The 18,777-nt window shown below is 48.4% G+C and overlaps 7 protein-coding genes across 7 annotated transcripts; 4 read left to right on the top strand and 3 right to left on the bottom strand.

The window, feature by feature from the left end:
• Positions 1 to 904: 904 nt before the first annotated feature.
• Positions 905 to 2,147, bottom strand: N7477_004948 (uncharacterized protein; the record flags this gene model as incomplete). The annotated part of the gene is made up of 5 exons (XM_056966611.1): positions 905 to 981; positions 1,030 to 1,080; positions 1,128 to 1,229; positions 1,290 to 1,676; positions 1,727 to 2,147. 5 exons carry the CDS (start codon positions 2,145 to 2,147, stop codon positions 905 to 907), a joined length of 1,038 nt encoding a protein of 345 aa, XP_056823392.1.
• A 1,808-nt stretch (positions 2,148 to 3,955) lies between these two features.
• On the bottom strand, positions 3,956 to 4,345 carry N7477_004947 (uncharacterized protein; the record flags this gene model as incomplete). The annotated part of the gene is made up of 2 exons (XM_056966610.1): positions 3,956 to 4,083; positions 4,147 to 4,345. 2 exons carry the CDS (start codon positions 4,343 to 4,345, stop codon positions 3,956 to 3,958), a joined length of 327 nt encoding a protein of 108 aa, XP_056823391.1.
• A 1,256-nt stretch (positions 4,346 to 5,601) lies between these two features.
• Positions 5,602 to 7,774, top strand: N7477_004946 (uncharacterized protein; the record flags this gene model as incomplete). Its single annotated transcript, XM_056966609.1, has 12 exons — positions 5,602 to 5,710; positions 5,765 to 5,896; positions 5,951 to 6,127; positions 6,175 to 6,363; positions 6,420 to 6,607; positions 6,663 to 6,686; positions 6,740 to 6,767; positions 6,817 to 7,029; positions 7,081 to 7,138; positions 7,187 to 7,318; positions 7,375 to 7,559; positions 7,611 to 7,774. 12 exons carry the CDS (start codon positions 5,602 to 5,604, stop codon positions 7,772 to 7,774), a joined length of 1,599 nt encoding a protein of 532 aa, XP_056823390.1.
• A 922-nt stretch (positions 7,775 to 8,696) lies between these two features.
• N7477_004945 (uncharacterized protein) lies at positions 8,697 to 9,102 on the top strand (the record flags this gene model as incomplete). The annotated part of the gene is made up of 2 exons (XM_056966608.1): positions 8,697 to 8,931; positions 8,987 to 9,102. The coding sequence occupies 2 exons, from the start codon at positions 8,697 to 8,699 to the stop codon at positions 9,100 to 9,102; spliced, it is 351 nt and encodes a 116-aa protein (XP_056823389.1).
• Positions 9,103 to 9,927: 825 nt separating this feature from the next.
• N7477_004944 (MFS transporter) lies at positions 9,928 to 11,461 on the top strand (the record flags this gene model as incomplete). Its single annotated transcript, XM_056966607.1, has 3 exons — positions 9,928 to 10,067; positions 10,131 to 10,587; positions 10,637 to 11,461. The coding sequence occupies 3 exons, from the start codon at positions 9,928 to 9,930 to the stop codon at positions 11,459 to 11,461; spliced, it is 1,422 nt and encodes a 473-aa protein (XP_056823388.1).
• Positions 11,462 to 12,970: 1,509 nt separating this feature from the next.
• N7477_004943 (uncharacterized protein) lies at positions 12,971 to 13,447 on the top strand (the record flags this gene model as incomplete). The annotated part of the gene is made up of 1 exon (XM_056966606.1): positions 12,971 to 13,447. One exon carries the CDS (start codon positions 12,971 to 12,973, stop codon positions 13,445 to 13,447), a length of 477 nt encoding a protein of 158 aa, XP_056823387.1.
• A 1,764-nt stretch (positions 13,448 to 15,211) lies between these two features.
• On the bottom strand, positions 15,212 to 16,775 carry N7477_004942 (acyltransferase family protein; the record flags this gene model as incomplete). Its single annotated transcript, XM_056966605.1, has 3 exons — positions 15,212 to 15,924; positions 15,982 to 16,609; positions 16,665 to 16,775. The coding sequence occupies 3 exons, from the start codon at positions 16,773 to 16,775 to the stop codon at positions 15,212 to 15,214; spliced, it is 1,452 nt and encodes a 483-aa protein (XP_056823386.1).
• Between the last annotated feature and the right edge of the window lie 2,002 nt (positions 16,776 to 18,777).

Raw genomic sequence — 18,777 nt, 5'->3', positions numbered from 1 at the left:
GATCGTATAGTAATTAAATCGACCAAAAGATACGGCTCGGGATTAACTATATCGATAAACTTAACTTCCTTTTTATATACCCACAAGCTCGCGTCGACGCCTATAAATTAACTATAATATAAAATAGCTTCCGAGCAGCAGGATTAGTGCCGATTAATCCTTAATAAGTACTATCGAAGCTTAATATTTAACTTCGGACGCTAACACCTCCCGCAAGCCGCGGTAGTTAATTAAGCGCTTTTTACCTATATACGCCTGCGAATATAGATAAGCTTTTAAAGTAAGCATCCTCGATTAAAGCTTTCTTAAAGCGACGCTCAAAAAGTCCGCCGTCGCCTTCGCAAACCGCGTTAAACTAGCTTATCAAAGGCTATTAGATCGCAATACAAAACGGTATACTTCTCGAGCAGGAAAATAAGCAGCTACGTGCCGCAAACGCCGTACAAAGGCAAAAGCGTGCTCGTAAGACTAGATAGATAGCCCACGATAATAGACTATCCGTACGAGAAGCATTAGAGCTCGAGAAGGCTTATAAGGAGCCCGCTTAGGTAATACTAGCTCCACTAAGCCTACTACCGCGGGACACACCAGCACCGAAGACGCGTCGTCCACCCCAATGCACTAATTGCGGAGTGATCGGACATAGAAGGAATGCCTGTAAAGCTAGAGATTAATCAATATAAAGGCATTGTGGTTGATAAAAGTGTCAATATATAGAGAAGAAGTGGGCGGGTGCGCAGCTCGCTTACATGCGCAGCTCGCTTACCGACCACGTTACAGCATGTAGCGAAGAAGATATTAACTGTAGATGAGATTTGATGATACTCTTTCGGAGCGAGTTCCCCTCAATGGCCCCATGCGATCTAACCCATCAGCATCCGTTTCATCTCTTCTCTATAAGTGATTACTGGTCCCAACGGGCTGAGACGGTTTTAGTGGTAGTGAAAAAGGGCCAATACGTCTTCCCTGGAACGTGTCGATCTACCAGATATCAGTGAGTGTACCATGAAAAATGACCCCGCTGCTTACCTCCCATGAATGAGGCTTTGTTACTGGTTCTGACGGCAGGCCCATACGGAGCTAAATCGTCAGTCATTGTATCCAAAAATGTTGCGTATTCAGCATACCAATTAACGGAATATTAATCCCAATCTGTCCCACGTTGACAGCGCGTTGAAAGGTCTTGGCATGCTTTCCGCTGGTTGTGAATAAGGAACATCCATTTCCATCTGTGCACGTCAGTATTGTCCGCAAGATTATTCAACGTGCTTCGACTGGCGTCATCTTACATTTGTTTTGATTGATTAAATCAACAGCTTCTTCGAGTGTGTCGACCTGCATGCAGATAAGGACAGGGCCATAGATCTCGCTTTGGTAACACTCCATATAGGTTTCCACGTCCGTGATAATAGTTGGGCCCACAAAACTCCCGTCAGGATAACCAGGGACCAGAGCATCACGTCCATCACATAGAAGAGTGGCACCTTCCTCGACCGCACGATCAATGAATCCCGTCACTTTTTTCTTCGCTGACAGATCGATGAGAGGGCCGATTTTCGTTTCTTCGTCCCCACTGTATCCCACGATCATGGATTCTGCTATTTCCACTAGCTTCGGTATCCATCCTCGAGTGTCACCAACAAACACAGCAACACTCAGAGACATGCATCGCTGCCCTGCAGCTCCGAAGGCACTCCTGCGATTGCAAATAGCGTCGGCATCATACTCGCATCGTCCAAAACGACACCATGATTTTTCCCGCCACATTCAGCCTGGATCCGTTTTCCCGCTTTACGCGAAATATCGTGAACTTGTTTTGCTGCCGACTCCGAACCAACGAAACTGACAGCTTGTACCAAAGGTTGTAGGATGAGCATCTGGACAACCGAGTGGTCTCCGTGGACCAGGTTGAAAGCTCCAGGGGGGAAGCCGGCACGGAGTACCGCTTCGCTCAAAAGACATGCCACAGAAGGGGCTTTCTCGGAGGGCTTGAGGACCACTGTGTTTCCCGTGGCAAGTGCGTACGGGATTGACCAAAGAGGAGTCATGAACGGGAAACTGAAAGGAGTTATTGTGACGCAGACGCCCAGCGGCTCGTAAAAGGTCTGAAGAATAGTCGGATCGGAACCAAGAAACATGCCCGCCATTTCAGGTCCTATTGAGCACGCCGCATGGATACAATCAATACCTCTGAAGACTTCCGATTCTGCCTCTCCGGCCGTTTTGCCGACCTCGCGAGATAGAATCGCTATCTAAATCCATGGAAAAGCTGATGAGTAAATTCCATGCCCATAAAACAGATCTGCACTCTCACAATTTCATCGGACATTTCTCTCAAAACATCTATGAGCTTGAGAAGATAGTCCCGTCGGCTTTGAAATCCCAATGTCTCCCAGTCTGGCTGAGCTGCATGGGCTGCGCTCACTGCACTTTGAACCTCCTGGTGGGTACAATTAGGTACTTTAGAGATCAGAGCTTGTGTCCCCTTTTCGGACGGAATATTAGCATCTTAAGCCAATCTTGGTCAAGCATTTAGCTCTATCTCACTGGATCAAGTACTCTCGTCCACTCTTTTGAACGTGACATGTAGCATTCATTGTTGATGAAGAGATGCGCAATGCTCGGACGTGGTGGTATGGTATTTTTGGGGGACTGGTTCTGATCATTTTGATTTGTTATAGAGCGAGCCAGGCTGTGACTAGGGCTGAGATGTTCGATATCAGATAGCGCGGCTAGAACAACCGCCTGATCCACCTGCAGTTAATGAGTACACCACATCGTCCACATTGTCAGGATCCCAACTGACCTCGCTCGGATTAAACGTGAAATTATCAAGGGCGATACAGAATTTATATTCCTCGGGCTGGGTGGCACTTGAGGGAAAGGGGCAAATCGAACACGGCGGTGTGATTGTTGAACGGCTCTGGGCATTGTGCTCGTGGCAATGAAAATGAAACCACATCCAAGGCAGGAACGTGCCTTGGATAAACAGCACTAGTGCGGGGCAGCTCAGAGAGCTATATGCACGTACGTAACTTCATACACGAGGCGCGGGGGAGTTGGCATTTCCTAAGCTTAAGCCGCACATCCCGATCTGCGGCCTTTCTCTATTGGGCATTAGCGAGCACGTGACCACCACCACCATCAGTTCGTCCAATTTACTTCTGACTTTTCTTTTCTGCTTGTGTCTTACGCAGTATCGTGAGAAAAAGAAAATGTAGAGCAAAGTCATAGCCGCTACCATCGGAAATGTATATTTGAAGATCTTAAGCAATCTGTCTGAATAACCGAATTGAGATATGCTGTTGGTGGGCACGTTGACGATGTGGGACCTTGCCCATTGTTTTTCTTAATGGAGGCTACAAAAGGCTGCTTATCCCCGCTGCCGAGTCCATGCATACCATATTCCAGTCTGAGTGGTGTTGGCGAAAAATTGTGACGCGGTGTCTACTGCATTGAGTCTACTCTAGTACGTTTCAAATATCAATCAACGATGGTTACAAGAATGCTTAACGTATGTAGAAATTTAAAGGCAGCCTTCGATCTCCTAGGGCGGATTCCTTAAGACGCCATTTTATTGGCAGGATAATTTGTCGCGGTTTGCCGAAGAAAACTGCCCTGCAGTCGTGGTTTGAGTTTATGCAGCTTATAAGCCTCAGATTGATGGCGCCCAACACAAAATCTATAAGTCGCCTATCGACGACATACCGTTCTTCTGCTCCTTTTCGGTGCCACCGGGCATTGGAGAAACTATATTGGGACTGGATCTGGGTAGGCATTATGAACTTCATGCGAGTACATAATTCAGATACACGATGGAAGAAGACAGTAATTAATTACTCACGACAATTGTCGAATTCAGCAGATATCTCGACCATCATTATCAGATAAACATTTTTGACATAAAAAAACTGGTACTCGGTGGAAAGCTCAGGCGTCGATAAACAACACATGTCTACGTCCCAACAATCCAGTCAGTGTCATCTTTTTGCGCCTGGCTAGATTGCTGCTTTGTGTCCGGGTGGCTTTTCTCGCGATGTGGCCAGCCCCAGTGACGGGGTTGTTTCGGGTTGTCAATATTCTCTGCATCGATCCGTTAGTATAAATCAGACGCAGAAATCCATTCGAGAGAACATGAGACTGTACCTGTTGCAGTACCAGAAAAAGCCTCGTTGACGTGAGACTCAGGCTGAGCAGGCTCCGACTGTTGGTTCATTGGCTCCTGCTGAGGAGGATTTGCTGCGTCGGGAGCTTTGGGTGCGTCTGTTGAGCCTGTTGAGCCCGTTGAGTCTTTACGCTGGCGGTGGTGGAACGCGTCAGATGCCCTGCGAAGGAAGTCCGACATAGTGAAATACACGTAGTTTGATAATTCGACTCGGGTGGTCCACAAGTTTGAAGATTTTCAGGGCTTGTTGATAGTTCAGAAGACTACTTCGGTCAACGTCCTTCGCTCACGAAAGCTCACTATTATACTGGGCTTTCGAAAGACGATGACATCATATGACCTGATTAGTGCTAAGTTCTCGTGATCGCTCTTCTTGGTTCTATGGTACTAGTAAATAAGGTAGCTTGATTTCATACGACGACCAATAATTATCGAGAAATTTTTGACGCAGCGAGATGAGCGCATCATATGTGGGGAGCCTCATGGAAGCATGGAGTGGGGCAGCTGGGTCCAAGACGTCCGGGTCCGACGCCTCCGAAGGCAGCTAGCTACTCTTCTGGTCATGTCAGATGATGCGAAATTCATTCGAGACAAAACCTTAAATGTACCTCTATTCTTTGGGATCTGGTTGGTCTAAAATGAGGAACTTGGTTGACTGCCGGCATCCGCACTTTTAATTCTGCGGGGACATTCACTCATCGCCATCACATCCGAGCGAGTCATCCTTGGACGCTTCTCCCTCATTCGTCCGTAGCAGAAGGGTCTGTGGTGTTCAAGGCTCAAAAAGTCGCTCAGTATTATTACGGGCAAGTTCATGGAAGGGCATTAGCTGCCGAAATGCAAGAACGTGAATGTAGCGATAAATGCCTCTTCGTACTATAGATCCGATGGACCAAAAGCATCCATGCTCATATTATGGAGGCGGTCGTTAAGCCAATGCCCTTGAGTAACGGTATCTAGTGCATGATATGATGGGGGTGCCTTTGTGGTGGAGATGTTGAACCTGCCCCTTGGCGGCGAAACCCACATGCTTGTTTGCCCTCGTGATTAAAGACCTCAAAACAGTAACTGATCAACGTTACTTTCTCACCCCGAGCTCTCTATTGAAACCCTCAATATCCCCTGCTACCTCTACACTCATCTCCCGATGAAGCCCACCAGTCACCGGTGGATGTGTTGCATGTTGAACCCTAAGGCCTGGGCGTGGTGAATCCTGATTTGTCCCCCCCGCTTCCCCCTCCCCGGCTATTTATTCGGCAAACCCGGCGAATTCATTCGAATGCCCGGTGTGGAGCGATAAGGGCTGCGAGACTCGACGATAAAGCAGATATGCCTTGTTTCTACTTAAAAAAATCCTATGCGACCGTGACCGTTCGGAGCGCACTCTATGATTTATTTCATCGAATTGCTTCATTCTCCCTCTTGCTTCATACGATATGGGTACCCCGGACATTGCTGGTGTAAGACAGCCGGCGGGCTCTGAGAATCCGGACCCCGACCTTATCAAGGTACAAAATGAAGATGAGTTGCGTCTGGCCCAGATGGGTGAGTTCTGACCCGCGGCCGACTGATTCATGCTGAATTCATGAATCCCAAAAGGCCATAAACAAGAACTCGCTCGACATTTTTCCGTATGGAGTTTGATCGGACTCGCAGCCAACTGTACAATCTCTTGGACCGGTTTGGGTCTGGGTTTGATCACAGCTATCAATGCCGGCGGCCCTGGTGCTCGTAAGACTTGTCTGGATTTCTTCTCGATAAACTTCCCAGTTAACCGCACTCCAGTCATCTACGGCTTCATCCTCGTATGGATTCTCCAATCCTTCGTCGGCGCCTCTCTGGCCGAATTTGTCTCAGCTTACCCGACCGAAGGTGGCATGTACCATTGGATCGCTGCAATCGCCCCGAAGCGCTACAACAGCATATTGAGCTTCGCAACAGGATGGTCCACTGTCTTTGGATGTGAGATGATGCCTGTCGGAAGTAGAAACTGAACTAATTACCTCCAGGGATCTTCACAACTGCCTCCACAAACTTGATCTATGCAACTACTGTAATGGCTCTGATTGCTCTTTACCATGAGGATATGGTTGTGAAGCCGTGGATGACTTTCGTCGCCTATCAAATCCTCAATATCGTGACTTCCGGTATTGTCATGTTCGGAAACCGATTCATTCCTGCAATCAATAAATTTTCGTGTACGGAAAATACATTGCCGCTTCACATGTCTTGGTTATCTGACAGCCTTGCATAGTGATCTACTTACAATTAGCTTGGTTCATTACAATGGTCACCGTGGCTGCTGCTGCGCCCGTGCACAATAATAGCAAATTTGTTTTCCGAACTTGGATCAACAATACTGGATGGGACAACAATGTCATGTGCTTCATTACAGGCTTGGTGAATCCGCTGTATTCACTCGGCGGACTGGATGGCATCTCAGTAAGAAGTGTCCTCGCGAGTTCTCACACGACTTCTGTTGCTAACCAAGCTACAGCACATCACCGAAGAAATGCCTAATGTGAGTAAAAACAGGTCAACCGACAATATATTTCCCTCTAATGATCTGTGCAGCCCGGAAAGAATGCGCCTTTAGGTCTTGGTAAGCCATCTCCAACCATCAATTCTGACCTGGATCTAACAGCAAACAGCTATCACCCTTTCTATCGCGCTTGTCACTGGATTGGCATATCTCCTGAGTCTGATGTTCTCGGTCCAGAACTACAATTCACTGGCGGATACACAGACTGGACTTCCTTTAGCTGAGATATTCTACCAGGCGACTTCAACCAAAGGCGGTGCTTTTGGCCTAGTTTTCATGGTATGGATTGCTCTGGGACCCTGTGTTATTGGGTCGCAACTTAGTAAGTCAAACCAAACATCTTTTCTTACCGCCCGGTCTAACTGATATATAGGTACCGGACGAGTCTTTTGGGCTTTTGCCCGTGATGAAGGCCTACCTCTTTCACGAGTGTAAGACCACGATTCATTATTCTCTCGAGTCTTACTGACTGATCCCAGATGGGCGCGCGTTCATCCCAGACTAGGCTCACCTTTCAACGCCCAGCTCTGTGTTGGTGTGATCATCTCATTGTTGGGCCTTATCTATCTAGGATCCACTACCGCATTTAATTCGATGATGAGCTCTGCCGTGTATGAATGACTCCTCTCCTTGCGCTCGCATCGACCCAAAGTTGACATGTCAGTAGTACCATCAACAACCTCGCCTATCTCGTCCCTATCCTGACCAACGTCATCCTTTTCCGCAAAACAATGCAGAAGGGTCCATTCTCCATGAATCAGATTACCGGAATGACGGTCAATATTATATCCGTCTTGTGGCTGGTATTCGCTATCATTTTCTTCTCTTTCCCTTTCGAGATGCCTGCGACATGTATGTCGAATAATCCCCCACAAGCTGATGCCATATTAATACAAAGTTCAGCTTCAAACATGAATTATACTTGTGTCGTCATTGGCGGTTTCCTGTTGATCGAGCTCGCGTGGTGGTTAATTGCAGGTAAAAAATATTCGCAGACGGTGCAGCGCGCACGGGAAGAAGAATACAATGCATCGATGATTGTAAATGAAGCACAGCCGAAAGCATGAGCGGCGAATGGCTAGGTGAGATCAAATTCTTGGGATTATACTTCACCTTGTTACATTTTGTGGTGTTACTGATCGCCTGATCCAAGGCTCCCGCATTTCGATCAACGGATGTCTCAAAAGTTCGGCCTATGGGTAGCTTAACATGAGTGGTGAGACAATTCGCCAAGATCTCCATGCGGGCCGGTACTAAGCCGGGCCCAAGCGGGGCGCCCGCTGAACTGTATACGTGGGCTGGCGTCAGATCAAGAGTCTCACCCTGGACTCGGCGGTGTGATTTCCCCGCTCACAGTGTAGATCATTGTCTTGAATCATCTCTTTTCATGACCGAAAATTGAGGGTGCGAGACTGATACTTGGTCAATCACGGAAGAAGTGGGTTCCCAAATCTTAGTCAACGGAACACAAATAGAAAACCTCATGCACAATTATATCAAAACTGTCCTAGGATCTTCGCCAGTGTAACCCGACTATTCGCAGTCTGGCAGCTCAAGAATGACGTAGTTTGGCCATTACGGGTGGCTCAATACGTTGGAAACGTAAAACCAAGCACGTCGAAGGAAACGTGCTTCTGACATAAGGATGCTATTTCCTGGTCGCTCTACGATGCCTCAATTGATTCATGCACCTGCCCATTGAGGTATCACAGTGAGAAAACGAAAAGAATTCCAGCGCTGATGGTAGCATGCAGATCTCGGATCTTGATGCAGTCATATTTTAGAGCATTTTGACTTCGCGTGATACATGCTCATGACTATGACTGGGATCACTGCTGCGTTCTTAAAATAAGAGTTATGATCTTTCGTCGATTTTTCGAGCAGGATGAACATTTAAAGATCACCACTTCGTCGACGTCAGGACCTTCGTATCAAAAGCAACATACAACAAATATCAAAATAAACCACCATCCTAGTTTCATCTTCAATATGTACTTCACCTCCTTCATCACAGCCATCGGGGTCTTGGCCGTGAGCGCTAAAGCTGCTCCTGCTCCCGCCGCGTATACCCGGTACGCCCAACTTCGCGTCTACGGAGAGCCCGGCTGTTTCGCGCAGAACCTGGGCGAGCTTGGTATCTACGACATCAACCAGTGTAAGAGCTTCGGTCACACCGACATGATCAAATCTATTTCTTTTGAAGTGAATACTCCTGGATGTACCCGTAAGTCTTGATACCGATTCGAGGATTCAGAAAGAACATACTGACCGACTTTTAGTCCATGTTTGGAATGATGTGGCTTGCCAACTGAATGACCATGTAATGAGTACTACCGGGACGTGTCTTGCTGGTGACAAGAGTTATGGAAGTTATGAGCTGCGCTGTGATTTCTGAGATTCCCAAAAGGAACGATTGAGCTTCTTAATGTGGAGGGTTTTGCGGAGTGACAGATCTATGCTGCAAGCAATGTTACATGTTTTGAGAATTATGAACGTATATGCCGATCTCTCATCAATGACTTTAATGTGAGAGGTACAGTGACAAGTAGAAGAACTGACTCGTACAAGATGAGCTTCTCGTGCTCTGATTTCCATGATGAAATTCAATTTCAGTTTTTCCCCGATCTTGATCATGTAGTTTGGGTGCCATCGGAACGTAAATATTCTTCCGACCTGCACCAACCGTAATGTCTTCGTCTCATTCTCATCGCATGACCTTGCTTACACCTACTTCGTCGAGCTTTAGGCTACTAACCTGGTCACCTTCCCACAGCCGCCGAACAGCGAACCTTGATTCTATTATTTGGTGATATGAAAAATTTTGCAGACCTTATCCAATTTATGCATCGAATCATATTCGCTTTATGCAGCTGTGCTAGACCAAAGTGGATGGGCGCTAAAACAAGAAGTCCGGACCAGTAAAAGTGAGCTTAGACGCGGAGGATTGATTAGCCGAAGAGTGCACAAGCGAATTTATGCTTGAGTCCAAAGATAGGTCGGCAATTTCGAGATCTGATTGGCCGATAAAACTGAGTTGAGATCAAAGTGGAGACACATGCGGGTGTCTTTTGATAGAAGCCGAACTCCTAATTGACTACACTTGCCGATATCCGGTAGCGTAAATAAATATGTTCTGGCAAGATGAAACCTTTCCTTGGCTCTGTAATCGCCGCCTGTTGGATGTTCAAACGGAAACATGTCGAAATTAGAGGCATGCATCATGACTGACGACAGTGAGATCCCAAAGGAACTCAACATCGTTGATTTTGAAGGCCCAGATGATGTGGAGAACCCATTCAACTGGCCTACGAAGAAGAAAGCGCGTCAGCTGGTCCTGATGTCTTTCAATACTTTCATTACGTGAGTAACATCAAGTATCTCGGCAATGAATCGTCCTGTCGAAAGCCTCTCTAACCATCACAGTCCATTGGCCTCGTCGATGTTTACCCCAGGTGTCAGCGATGTCATGAAAGAGTTCAATGTCACCAGTAGCATGTTGGGTTCTTTTGTTGTTTCCGTCTACATTCTGGGCTATTGCTTTGGACCCTTCATTATCGCACCCCTCTCTGAGATTTACGGTCGCCTTGCATTATACCACGTTTGCAATATAATATTTCTCATCTTCACCATTGCTTGTGCTGTTGCTCAAAGTATGCCGCAGCTGATCGTCTTCCGTCTATTTGCGGGTATGGCTGGCGTCTGTCCATTAACTATTGGTTCTGGTACAGTCGCCGACATGGTCCCGAAAGAAAAGCGCGCCGGCATCATGGCCATCTGGGCGATGGGTCCTATTCTTGGCCCAGTTGTGGGTCCTGTCGCAGGCGGATTTTTGGCCGAAGCGGAAGGGTGGCGTTGGGTGTTTTGGGTGATTTCTATTGCAGTAAGTATCTTGCTATTCATTGTCAACGGAGTGAGATTAACGAAGGCAGACTGGGGCAATGATAATCTTCACAATGATATGGTACCGCGAAACTTATGCGCCCGTCCTATTGAAGCGCAAAGCTGCCCGTCTTCGCAAGGCCACTGGGAATCCTCATCTTCGGTCAATTCGTGACACCGGCGAATCTATTTCTCAGCTGTTCTTGTCAGCATTGGCGCGCCCGTTGAAGCTGCTCTTCTGCTCCCCTATCGTCTCCTTGATGGCACTGTTTTCAGCTACCATATACGGCTACCTATATCTCATGTTCACCACCATCACCTCGATTTTTGAAGAGAAGTATAACTTCTCCCCTGGTATTGCCGGGCTTGCATATCTAGGATTCGGCATCGGGTGTATGATCGGGCTCATCGTCACTGGAATTGCGGCAAACAGTATCGCCCGTAGACATGTGAAACAGGGTTGTTTTAGACCAGAGTCGCGCCTGCTACCGATGATGGTCGGCTGCTGGTTTATGCCCGTGGGCTTGTTCTGGTATGGCTGGTCGACACAGTCGGGAGCCCACTGGATCGTGCCCATCATCGGCACTGGCTGCTTCGCCATTGGGCTCATGGCTGTGTTCTCAGCCGTCAGCACCTATCTGGTTGACTCGTATCTACGCTACGCTGCATCCGTTACGGCAGCCAACACGGCGCTACGGTCGCTGGTTGGTGCTTTGCTGCCGCTAGCTGGGCCCTCAATGTATAACGCGTTGGGTTTAGGTTGGGGTAACTCCCTCTTGGCATTCATTGCACTGGCAATGTGTGCAGTACCGTTCATTTTCTGGAAATATGGAGCGAAAATTCGCACCCATCCACGTTTTCAGTTGAAGCTTTGACACTTCACGAGGCAATCTGCATGATGATAGAAGAGGAAGCCGTCCATCCTACATAGAAAAAGGACACGAATCAACTTTAAAAACTAGCTTTGGCTTTGAACGTTTCCAGTGACATAAAAAGATATGCCGATTTGCTAGATCCATTGCATGGAATTGCGATCATATCAGGAGATCCAAGTGAGTTCTAGACTGGAAATTTGGTATCTCTGCCTGCTGTGAAAGCTTCAAGAAAGCGAAAACAGCGTTCTTTAGCAATTTTTTATAGGACATGTTTTCTTGGATATGTGCACTGTCGAGATCATCAAGTTGAGCGATACATCTTCATCACTTGAATGAGGCATTGACAACAGCTAGCGACCTTGATGAAAAAAGGGATAAATGATGAAATAAAAGCCTCCGTCTAGGCGTTGGTGCTGCGGAAAATGTTGACAGCTATCCTGGGAATATCAGGGAGCTTCCTGACTTCTTCGACCAATCGTGCTTCTTTAAAGTCTGAATGGCTTTTTCAGTGGCCCAGAGGTTTCTTCTGACAATCAGCCCTCACAAGGAATTTGCGGGCGAAGCTAGAGATTATCAAGCCTTCGATCCTTCATTGTTTCAATGGTCTAAATCTAGTTAAAGTTGCAGATGAGATTCATCTACACTAGCCGTAGACGTGCGACTTGTTTGAGGTCTTTCTGCCCCAGTTTGTCCCGTTGGCGCTGTACTACTAGTGCGTATTGTGGTAGCGCGTATCTAAAAGTGATCACCGCATGGCCTTGTACACACTAGGGGCTACCTTTATGTAGTCGTCACGTTGGTTTGGCGGCTGCTAGCTCAGATGCAATTTATATTTGTAGGATAATTACGCATTCAAGTAACTCAATCATGGAAACCAATGTGGTGGATATCTGAATTTGAACAAGAACACCTGGAAGCTAATGACTCAAATGTAAATTGAGTCTTGCCATGAAACACAGTACGATGAGTGCAATCGATAAGTGCCTGCTTCGACTACAAGACCTCAAGACGATGCCAATCAGTTCGCTGATATGATTCGATTCAGAATGACAGCCCCGAGATAGTCCTACTCCGTTGAATCAATCTGCTTATTGTATAATGCAGGCCCCGGGACTCGTTATCTGTGTGCTTCAGTGTCAAACAAAAAGAATGAGATCTGTTTACCCAAGAAATTAAATCGGCCAAGGTTTCATAAACAACTGGCCATTCGCTATACGTTGAAAGAACATTGAAGATTCGCCAACACTACGATGCGACTTAGAATCATCGTCACTACATCCCTGGCAGCATGCGTCATCGCCACCCCTCTCTATAGAGTGGTGCGAAGCATCTCTTGTCTCGTGTGCTCCCAGCTCTCTTGCGCTTCCGACCGAAGCCAAAGCCAAAGCGGCTGCTGCCTCTATAATAACAACTTCAGCGGCCTCGACATGCACCGCAGGTGACAACTCCACGACCGATGGCGTTCAAGCAATCCTAGTCTCAACTGGCGCGATCGACTGGCTTGACATCATGTTCCACAAGATGCCAAATGGTGAAAGTGACTGGGTGAATCACATTCGGGAGACTGTCTTTCCTGACCAGGGTGCGTCCACACTCGCCGGGTGCGGTGATATTGGCGGCGACTGTGACCCAGACTCAATGTGCTCGGATTATTCTTCCCTCATGGCCTATTGGGTATTTCGGTCAGTGGGAGTGCTGCACAGCAAGTTTATTGCTGTCCATGAGCAGTTGCTCTGGGATGGCTCGTTGGATGGTCTGTCGATTGATCAAATTGCCAAAGATTTCTCAGGCGTCTCTCCGGATCAATCTCGGGCGAAATGGATCGCCGTCGCGTTCACCATGGCCGGGGTTATTGCAACAGGAATTGACCTCAGCATGCCACTGCGCGGCATGATTGGGTTTGCATCTGCCGGCCTTACTGATGTCTCCCTCACAAGCAGCGGCTCTGATAGTGTCGATGTCAAATCGGTGAAAAAATACCCTTAGAAACATCGTTGGGGCCGCTGGCAACTATGACCGTTACATATCGTGCCTCCGGTAACATCCCTAGCACATACTCCGAAACGACCTTGACCCCCTTGGTCAGGTTCATCGAGTCGCAGAGATAGACACAATTAACCACTCCCGCAATCTCAAATCAGAAAGTTCCTCGCTGTAAAGGTCATCCAAGTGAGGACTTCGACAGCCATAGAACAGAATTGCTCTTGTGAGTGGTTTGTTTAACTATAGCGAAACATTGCAGTCCTGGATAAAGCTCGGGAAGGGGGTGAACCGCTCCCCGCTTGTTTCTCAAATCTGTTCTTCCCTGTTGTCCTCTGTTCTCCTCTCGCGCCGTTTTGAACTCCCTAAAATCTCATTACCTTGCTATCGACCAGATTCAAAGCCGTCTTAAGCGCTGGAGAATGGAAATCCCTGAAAATTTCCGGCCGGGTCTACTGTGCAGCCTATTCCTTGCCTGTTCAAGTGTTTCCATGACAGCCATTGTTATGCGAATTCCAGTCCGGTAAAAATCCGGTATTCGAGGGCCTCATACCTTGAGTCAATATGTTGTACAGCGTGTTCGCTGGTTCGTTAGTGCTGCGGGCAATAAGCATCGACAAAGCCAAGTGACATCCACTACATTAGCTTCATGAGACACACCCCAAGCTGACGGAGACTTGTAGGAGCTGACACAGCTCGATCACTCTAAGTGCCGCATGGAGCGAATTGCGGTGGACCCTTCGGACCATGGAGAACACCAGGGGACTGTAACTTGAAGGCTGGGCAACACCGGCTATTGGGGTCACACTAGCAAGATCAATCGATAGCTGTACGATACCAAGGCCGCTACATCATCGTCCTCGTATGCACAACCATGCTAGGACGGTAATTGTCTTCTGGTGTCTCCAAATATAGCCTTCTTGGCACGCCAGCGTAGAATCAAGGAATCGAGTGTAGCTCCGAGACCCACCACTTTGCCAAGACGACTTCAGGGCCTTGGCGACAGTCATCCTGTGATCCCTGTCAGCCCTGCGCTCCACTTCTATGACACAGAAATTCCGCTCAGGGTCCTTGGTCCGAGTAAATCAATTTGGGGACACGTTTCTGACCAAGAAGACTTCCTAAGTTCGATTGACATCTTCAGCTGCATGAGCCTTTTCCGGGCCGTCTTTGTCGTCTGAAGACTTCGGACAAGACGCAGGTCCAGAAAGTGACTTGACGGCGGAAAACCTGGAGTCGTGTCTCAGACATAGCGGGTGGGGCAAGACCCTCCCGGTCGCGAAGGCCCAGACCCGTACCTGTGGCCTTTCTTCAGCTTGTCGTCGAGCTTTCCGAGTCATGCCGAGAACTTGGAGTCGTGCGTCGGTGGCTGACGAAACTTTCTAACTTGCTTTCTGCCCTACGAGGAGGTCTGAGGTCGAAATATCGAATAACCTGATTGGTCACTCTGTTGGTCAATTGGATCGTTAGGCCCAGTAGTTCGAGTCGAAATCTCGCGACCGTGAACTTCCAAGATTGAGCAGTTGATTTTGTCTGGATTGGGGGACTGCCCAGAGATAGACATGCTATTGTTCAGAATATCACAGATGGAATTTTATTTCGAAATTGATCAAAAATTCCGCAAATGCTATATATACAATGGAAACTCCTTGACAGAAAAGAAATATTGCATGCATGCAAGTCAATATGAACAATGACCCGAAAGGGGGTAAAGAAATGAAATGATAGAATATATGCTTCATGCATTCGTGTGCGTCCTGACCGCAACCCCTATGCAATAGGCATGGCGGTCATAGGCATGTTATTAAGAGGCAGTGTCTCAGCAGACTTCTCATCCTCCTCGAACATAAGCTTCTCCAGCTTCTGGGTCATCCTCGCGCAGAACGGATCGACATATGTCGTCCACAACGTGGCGCAAATGTAGACCAGTACGATCCACGAAGGAATCGAGATCGCAACGACCCACGGAGCACGAATTGGGATCCAGTGCGGGTGAAGCGGCTCCCCATGCTCGTCCAGGATAGGGTTGCCATTGCCGTCGACGATATCGCCGTCCCATGGCTGGCCAGTAATACCGTATAGCATCCAACAGAGCACAGTGCGTAGAAGTGTTCCGTGGACCAAGTAGACCGCGAAACTCTGCTTTCCGAGCCAGAGAAGGAGACGGTTGGCGAGAAAATCCTTAGTAGAGGGTGAGATGTAGATTGCGAAGATGATCATGTCGACGCCGATGGCGGAGTAGCGTTTGCCGATGTTGACGTCCGGTGGGAAGATGTAATGGGCGGCTTTGAACATATAATTTGACCAAGTTGCCCACTCAGGGTGTTCGCCTGGGTACGAGCAGATGAGGAGACCAGTACAAGCGAGGGTTGCTGAGACAATTCGGCGAAGCCATTTGTGGTTTTCGACAAACTCCTTGAACGCTGTCTCGTAGGAGAGGTCGCTGAGGAACATGCCGTAGATTGCCTGCAATTGGAAAGTTTCTACAGAGTGTTAGCGTTTGCGCAGGAGAAAACATAGAGGCATGATTTCAAACGAACCTGTGTTTTTGGCAGCATCCTGGTGGAAGTAGAGGATCATTCCTAGGTAGATGGCCAAACGCCAGCGGAATTTGACAAACATGACAATGCAGAGCATCACATATACCAGCATCGACGCCTTCAACAACGGAAGCAAAGCCCACTGGTGGTCGTCGTATGCCATGTATCCGGTGGTCCAGACGTCCAAGAAGTTCTTGAACAACCGGACGAACTCCTCCCAGAAAGTCGGTGCCAGGTCAGGGGAAGCATAACGGCACCACCAGCAGTCCGAACGGTTGGCGGCGATAAAGGCTCCACACTGAGCCATACCCCAAGAAATGATCAAGGCAATAGTAGCAGGGAAAATAAGACGCGGCGGACGGCGAAATGCGCTCTTGGCTACAGATGTGAAAGAGCCGAGTATGTCGCGATTGCGAGCCTGTTTGAAAGGCTTCAAAGCGCACACGTATCCGGTCAAGAAGGCGAATATGGTGACTCCCAGGCGCCCCTGCCATGGGATTCGCAGGACGGGCCACTGGAGAATGCGTGGAGCGGCATCTTCATTATCGCAGGGTGCAAACAGGTCGTAATCCCATGCGCGGGCAAGGTGAGTAAGGACGACAAGGAACGAGGCGATTCCTCTTAAGCCCTGGTTCAAGTTAGAGGGGAACTTGGCAGTATCAAGAGAGAGCTCCAAGACATACGTCAATCCATTTCACACTTTTCCTAGGGTCACCCTTGACATTCGGATCACCCTTCCAAGGTACACTTTCCAAGATGCGGCTGTATAGGGTTTTTGGCTGGATGGAATGCATATTGACAAATCAACTTAAATGAGCGTGGGGTTGCGGTTCAAAGATCTAGCATCGAGGCATTGATCTCTTAGCCGGAAGTAATATGCGCGAGAGGGACAGTCGGGGAAAGGGCCAGGCGTATAATGTAAACGAGTGTATAGGAGATGCAATCGCACGGCGTCTCTCAAGAAATAGGTACGTGCCAAGACGGAGCGGGTGCACGCCTGGTACAGGCAGACAAGAAAAAGATCAAGACAAAGAAGGAAGGGATACGAGTGGAGGGGGCCTGGAATTATGAATGCGGATGGACTGCGGGTCTCTCGTCACATAAGGCAAAAAGGATAGAAGTGCCGAATCGGGGTGGAGTAAGCCAATGCATAGTCCAGAGTGCTCGGCTTGACAGCGGGCCTGGCGACAGATCTATTGCCACAACAGGATCATCCTACGACCATTGGGAAGCATTCATTCGATAAGATTCCCCCCTGGACAGCCTTGAGATAGGTTGTTTCATGAGATGCAACATCTGCTAATTTCTCACTCGAGATTGCACGAAAAGGAAGAATTTGTATACAACGAGAGAGAGGAAGCTGCCTTTGCCCGGACCCCGACGGACACGTAATATGGGGATATCACGTCTGACACTGCGTTTCAAGATCATACAACTACGTCCGGAGATCAGTTTGACACCAAAGTTGGCTATCAAGGCCGAATTACCTAGAAGAGGACATTTGAAGCGCTTCACGATCTATCCAAATACGACCAGAGCGAGACCGAGGGAAACGAGCTTACGAGGATCGAATCCAGGGCTAAGGCAATCCTGGGATTGCGACGAAGCATCTGGTCTGATTCGACTCCCGCGATGGCCCAACCACTATTCAAAATTGCGCAAGAACTTGGCGCTGATCTCGCCACCAATACGACTTCACACCAGCCCTATGGGGGTATCGTCGCTCGGGGAAACATGTGATTTGTCTGGTGCCAGAGACGTAAGTTTCAGCGGGGGAGTGGAACAATGTTGTCGTCTTGGCGGCGTACTCGTGAGGCGTGCTTTTAATTGCGAGAACGAGGTTCTCGCGTGTGTGTTCCCTTTCATGAAAAAAAAAAAGGACTTCAAAACCCCATTAATTTTTTGCGAATATCAACTCTTACATAATTTTCAAGCAGAAACCTATACGAAACAATGCATGCGGTCGCAGAGTGGCGTCATTTGACCTAATTCTAGCCGCAATGAACGCAATTTGATCGGCGGAGATTGGCGTCTGCGGAGCCCAGGACCCTAGCGGTTTGTTACGGGAGTACGATCTAGTCTTGGCACAAGGTCCCGTTTCCGGAATGCAAGGATCCTGCTTCGGACGAAGGATTTTTCGCCTCTTCGGACTCCCCCCCGATTGACACCTGAGACTCTGGGGTTCAAGAATAAGCCTACTCATTTGCAGGACATGCGCGGGCCTCCAGGCCTCATCTCCTTCCAGCTTACATGGCATCCTGAAAGCCGACGGTCTCAATTGTGGCGTTCCTTGTGGCGGCAAAGCCGTGTTCTCGTTAGATGGGTTTGAGTTCAGGGGGTCCGTCTCTTCGAGTGCAATCCCGTCTCGATCTGAAAGTCCGACTCTGGCCATTTGGTACAGCGGCTGTACCCGCTATACAATAGGGGCACGCCTCATGCATTCCGTGGACCGCCTAGTGGTGTAAAGACCGGAAACAGCTCGTTTCGGACACTTGCGGACTCCGATTCAGCCGAAAGTGGAGAAGTCCCCAGGGTCCAGATAGAAATGATCATCGATGGGACAGTACACAGTACACAGTTTTCTGAACGTCCAGCTGAGTTGGTGTATGATGGCACGTTCAATCGCATGATGTTCATTGAAAATTATAGCATCGTGACGGCGCATAGTGGCCTTTTTTTTTTTTGCGCCGATTTCCGGGGAGCAGGGAATGGGGACCCCTGATTCTTGAAATGGCAACTGTACTAGGCTTTTTGACTCAGGGCTCTGAGGAGCCTGCAGCAAATCAGCATCTCGGC

This window comes from Penicillium maclennaniae (genome assembly GCF_028827695.1).
Source record: "Penicillium maclennaniae strain IBT 15551 chromosome Unknown utg000004l:1.0-3007600.0:1.0-3009580.0, whole genome shotgun sequence".
Taxonomy (NCBI): Eukaryota; Fungi; Ascomycota; class Eurotiomycetes; order Eurotiales; family Aspergillaceae; genus Penicillium; species Penicillium maclennaniae.
This window is presented reverse-complemented; position numbering and strand designations above follow the sequence as displayed.